This window comes from Magnolia sinica, chromosome 16 (assembly GCF_029962835.1).
Source record: "Magnolia sinica isolate HGM2019 chromosome 16, MsV1, whole genome shotgun sequence".
In the NCBI taxonomy this organism is placed as follows: domain Eukaryota; kingdom Viridiplantae; phylum Streptophyta; class Magnoliopsida; order Magnoliales; family Magnoliaceae; genus Magnolia; species Magnolia sinica.
Window position 1 is genome coordinate 51,076,146 of NC_080588.1, and position 6,000 is coordinate 51,082,145.

The 6,000-nt window shown below is 42.9% G+C and overlaps 1 protein-coding gene across 1 annotated transcript in view; it reads right to left on the bottom strand.

The window, feature by feature from the left end:
• The window catches only part of LOC131228710 (RNA pseudouridine synthase 4, mitochondrial), a 46,593-nt gene extending 46,025 nt beyond the window's left edge, over window positions 1–568 (bottom strand). Inside the window, exon 1 of the mRNA XM_058224558.1 lies at window positions 145–568. Within this exon, the coding sequence (XP_058080541.1) occupies window positions 145–546 (402 nt within the window). The 5' untranslated portion in view covers window positions 547–568. The remainder of the gene's footprint in view (window positions 1–144) is intronic.
• Window positions 569–6,000: the final 5,432 nt, after the last annotated feature.

Genomic DNA, 6,000 nt, shown 5'->3' on the forward strand with positions numbered 1-6,000 from the left:
TATGAAAAGATCCAAAACCACACATCCAAGCATGGCCTACTCACATTTCACACCCACAACACCAAAACCCAAAATTCAAACAAACATTCCGTTGGAAAATGAAAGAAGAGAGGAAAACGAGAAATGCGCAGCAGGTTACCCGACCTGTCTCAAGCGGAAGAGCTTCTGAACGAGGCATCTCGGCAGCTGCGGGCAGCAACGCAGAACCCATTTCAAAGCCGTCATGGTTGCAGCAGCGTCCACTTCAGTCTCCTTCGAATCCGAAGGATGGCGACCGAAGATCCGCTTCCCGAGCAACGAAGCATCGACGGAAGAAGAAGAGAATGGAGGTAAGGTTAGCCATTTCCCCTTCTCTTTCTTAATATCCTCTCTCTCTTCTCCTTCTGCTGCTTCTTTGAAGGCAGCAGCAGCTGCAGAGGAATAGGAAGAAGAAGGGAATTTTGAGAAGATGGAAATATAGACAGCTTTCACGGCAGTCGCTGTTGTAAGGGAATAGAGGGAAGGTCGGCGAAGGAGTGAGGAAAGGCCTTTTTCCGCCATTTTCATGTCTGAGACTGAAACTGAGAGTGGGTTCTTTTATACGGGCGGTATTTGATACTCTAGCGGGGCTGTTCCGAGCTCGGGATAGGCTGGGCTTTCGAGGGGCCGCCGGGATGTATTGATTTCATCCACACCGTCCATTCATTTTTCCATATCATTTTAGATTGCGAGCCAAAATATAAGAAGATCTAAGGCTCAATTGGACCACACAGTGGGTATTAAATTTCTACCTTTGAAAATTTATCAGGGACAGCGGAAATTTTAGCAGACGATATTTGCTTTTCACTTTATTTAGGTGCATATAGAGGTGTACACGAACCCAGCTAGCTCGGTTGGCTCGCTCCGCTCGACTCGTTAAAGCTCGATTCGACTCAGTTCGAGCTGAGCCAAGCTGATTTTTTGAGCTCGAAAATGAGTTCGAGCCGAGTTAGAGCTGGCCCAGCTTGACTCGACTCGGATCAAACTCGGATCGGACCAGTTCGGTGACTCGATTACTTTGATATAGATGTTACTCACCAAGTGTTTGATGAAATGACTCAAAAAAGTGTGGCTAGTGACATTAAAGGTATGTATACGAAACCAACACCCTTTTTTTCTTGATTTTTATGTTGCTTAGAAGGTATTTGATAAAATACAGGTAAAACCATTGCTGATATCTCAAATACAATAAGATTTTGAAGGTGCACTTCAAGTGTTTGTGAAAATGTTGGCGAACTCGCCATAAGCTACTAATCGAATCGAGCCGAGCTGGCCAGTCAAGCCCGAGGACTGAGCTTAGCTGAGTTCGAGCTGAGGTCAACTAGTGGCCGAGCCGAGTCGAGTTGAGGCCGGCCGGCTCGACTCAGTTTGACTCGATATACACCCTTAAGTATATATGACCCTATGAGCATCTTGGATGGCATATAAACAATGCGGTGGTGCCTAAGATGGTTTCAATGATAAGCGTCCTTAGCACCGCTGCTTCCTATGTTGTGGTCCACTTGAACCTTGGATCAGCCTTGTGTTTGATCTAATGATCTAAAATAATATGGAAAAATGGATGGACGATACGGATAAAAGCCATACATAACGCTGGCCACTTGGAGCCTCAGCTTGTCCCGAGTTCGGAACACTCCGGGTAGTAACTAATGCACGCCCTTTGACGTAGGGTATGTAATCCACGAACATTTTATTTCATGGTCTATCGTATTTTTATTTGGTGGGTTTTACGTGAGTTGATTGTTTGGTGCATGGCTAATTTTTTAGTGCCCCTCATTTAAAAACCTGATTCGACTGTGTTTCAAAACTCTTTTGATTTTTTTTCTTTTTCTTTTTCATCTCTTTAAAGTGAGGCAGATAGGCTGGATTAGGTTGGACCAACGCAAATCACACACATATCCAGCCCTTGAGATTGGTACAAAAGGCTATGCCCGATTAGCTAACGAGAGAAACAAGCTTGAGAAGAGTCCACTAGAAAACTCATAAGCCTGCTAATATCTCATAAGTTGTGTTGGACGAGCTTATTTTGTCCTTTTGGCGCATGCAAAGACTAGGTCCAGCCCAATTGATTTTTGGGACAAAAAACTAAGACTTGTATTGAATCCATTGGTCTGGATGTTCACTCCAAATTGAGTTTAAGTTGCGTTGGGCCCACTTAGCTTTTCATTAAATGGGGAATTTTAGGTCTTGGCCTTACACAACATATTTCACAAGTTATTATATTTTTAATGTATTATTTCATATATATATATATATATATATATATATATATATATATATATATATATATATAGGGAAATGGTACTATAAGGTTGAGCGCATAGAACCATAACATACGGTCGAGTCGTGTCTTAGTGTGAGCCGTTAGATGATAAACATTCAAAATACGCGGGAAGATGCGACAACTTCTTAGGGAAGCTTAATGTGATAGGAAGTTAGTTAGGGCCCACCATCATGTTGTGAAAAATCCACACCATCCATCTGTTTTCTTATTTCACGTTAGGGCATGAGACAAAAAGTGGGGCAGATCCAAAAATCATGTAGGCTTCACGACAGGAAATAGTGAGGAATGAATGTCTGTTGGTGAACATTGGTGGGTTACTGAAGTTTTGGATTGAGCTAATATTTTTGTATTTTCAATTCATCCTAGTAAGAATGACCCTGTGAACAGTATAGATGGCATATAAGAATAATGGTAAACTTAAGAAGGTTTCAACAGTGGGCATTTAACTTCTCACATTTTCTTGTTGTGTGGCCCGGTTGAATTATAGATACACCTCGTTATTTTTCCAATATTTTACTCCATCCAGGTTTATGTAACTTATTAACATGTTAAATGGAAAATAAGCATGATGTAAACGTTATAATGGGCCATGGGAAGTTTTTAATGGTGATTATTCAATCACCAATGTTTCTGATAGTATGGTTCACCTTAGAATTGGATCTTCTTTATTTTTGGAATTAGGACCTAAAATTGTCTTCCAAAACAGATGGGCCATGTGGGTACACAATATGTAGATCAAGTTGGGCCCCACGATGAGGGATGCACTGTCCTAGGTTAGGCAGAGACCGCACCTAATCTGCTCCCTTCCACGAGGCGCAGATTAGCTACTGACAGGTTGAGTAGCGAGACTAGCTACCAAAGTGACGTCACCAAGCTCCATGGGCTCCACCATGATGTTAGCTACCAAAGTGACATCACCAAGCTCCATGGGCTCCACCATGATGTATGTTTTGTATCCACACCTTCCATCCATCCGGAGAGATCATTTTAGGGCAATATCCTAAGAACGAGTTAAATCCAAAGCTCCAATGGATCCCAGCACAGAAAACAGTGGGATAATGACGCCCACCATTAAAAACTTCTAAAGGCCACAACAGTTTTAGATCAAGTTGATATTTGTGTTTTCTCTTATTTCATGTCTTTTTTTAAACTTTTGAACAGGTTGGATTTCAAATAAACATTATGGTGGGCCTTAGGATAGTTTCAATGGTGGGAATCACTCTCCCCACTGTTTTCTCTGGTGGGGTCCACTATAGCTTTTTAATTGCCTCATTCTTTGGCCCATGCCCTAATGATATCAAAAAATGGATGGACGGTATGGATATAACACATACATCATAGTGGAACCCACGTAACTTGGTGACGTCACTTCACTATCCGACTCGCTACTCGACCTGTTAGTATCTAATCCGCATCCCCTTCCGCGTGGGAAGCGAAAAGGCTGGTGTGCCACACGCCACCGACTGTGTTGCCGTCACTAAGTTCCGTGGCCCCACCATGATATAAGTATTATATCTACATCGTCCATCCATTTGGAAAAATCATTTTAGGACATTAGCACAAAAATTAAGCAGATCCAAAGCTCAAGTGGACCATAACATAGAAAGTAGTAGGGATTGAACGCCTACCATTGAAAACTTCTTAGGGCCACAAAAGTTTTGGATTAAGATGATATTTGTTTGGTCCCTTCATCCAGTTCTGTGTGACTTTATGGACAGGTTGGATGTAAAATAAACATTATGATGGGCTGTAGAAAGGTTTTAACAGTGGGCATCATTGTCCCCACTTTATATGTTGTGGTCCACTTCAGATTTGGATCTGCTTGAGTTTTACAATAAAGCCTTAAAATGATATCTCAAAATGGATAGACGGTATGGATATAACACATATATCATGGAGGACCCCACACAATTGGTGACAACAGCGCACCCCAAGATTGTATAACTCCGATTTATCCGATTTTGCCCTTTTTTCTGGGATGGCATCTCCACTTTATATTTTGAAAATTTATCATCCAACGGCTCACACTAAGACACGACTCGACCATATATTATGGTTCTATGCGCTCAACCTTATAATATCATTTCCCACACACACATATATAAGGGTGTACACGAGTCAATCCGAGTCGAACTGGGCTCAATCCGGCCTGGCCCGGTCACCAGCCACACCCAGCTCGAACCCGGCCCGACCCGGTCACCAAGCCAACATGTCCAACCCGAACCCAGCCTGGTCAGCAATCGGGCGAGTTCGGGCTACTTTCGAACCTTACAACAAGTTCATGGGAAGGGCTTTGGTAGGTAATCCGCATCCCATTACAAGGCCCTCGAGTATTCTTTTTTGTATTTGGATGAATCTAGGACATTCAAGTTATACGTCTGTGAGGTGGATGAGTTACTGTCACTTCAAAGATGGGTGGTGAACTATCACAGAAGGGTAAAAGGGAAAGGGACGGGTAGGGTTTTAAATATAAATATACACACACAGACACACACACACACACACACCACTTGACCGAGTTGGGCCGAGTCAGGCCAAGTCGAGTTGAGTTTTGGGTTGGGTTGGGCCGAACTGGGACCTATCCAAACTCGGCCCGAACTCAGTTTCGGGCTGAAGAAAATGGCTCGTCCCGACCCGAACTCAGTTCTGGGTCAAGCCGTGTCAAGCGAGTTAATCGGGCTAGCTCGGTTCGTGTACAGCCCTATATATATATATACATATATATATATATATATATACATATATATATATATATATATATATATATATATATATATATATAAAGAGAGAGAGAGAGAGAGTCACGCTCACCTATGCACCTTTTTAGGCCCAACTTTCCCCTTGATCCCAAATCTCTGGTGAAATATAGCAAAGAGAGGAGAAATTAATGGAGGAAACTATTTCCTTTTGCCGTAGCCCACCATAATTTTAGATCAGGATGAAAGTTGGGCCTTGGAGGTTTCATGGGGTGTTGCATCACATTTGTTGATGCAGAAATCTAGTCGTCCTAACCAGGCCTCTGAGTCCCTGCGCAAGTAAAACAACAATAGGGACCTTGGCTAAAGAAGGGGACTCTCTGATGCCAAAGTTAGACAGGGAATCTAGGTCTATATATGTTAGGGTTTTAGTGTTTACCTCTCTCTATATATTGGGACTCTATTTATAGCCCTGGGGTCAATTTTGTGGATGGAAAATTCCCTTACTTGGCAGGTGTTGGTTGTAGATGTCTTCTGAGATCCTTGGCAGAGATCTCGAAACGACTTTAGCGATAAGGATAAATGCTCAGGACCTGAGAAGACTGTAGTAGATAGCCTAGCCCGACCAATTGAGGCCGAGCTGTAGGTCTGAGGTTTGATACCATCTTGATGTCGGTTTTCCAAAGTTAAGTGTTCGGCTGGAATTGAATTGACCCGTACAGTAACTCATTGGTCATAGCAATAAGGGCTCGGCGGCGATGAGGTTCTCTGCTTGTGGTCGGGTCGTCAAGTCGTTCATGGAGGTCATGCTCCCCAGGTTACCTTCCTGTGGTTACTATTCTCCTATATTGGTTGCCTTAGGTTAGTCCATTTTTACTCGTAATAGTAGCCCCCTACTTCCAAGCTTGTTCCACAAGCTCAGGAAGTAAGTCGGTAGGGACTGACACTCATACAATATTGTCTGTGAGGTCAGATCAACTAGTCATCATTGCTGGAGAGAAG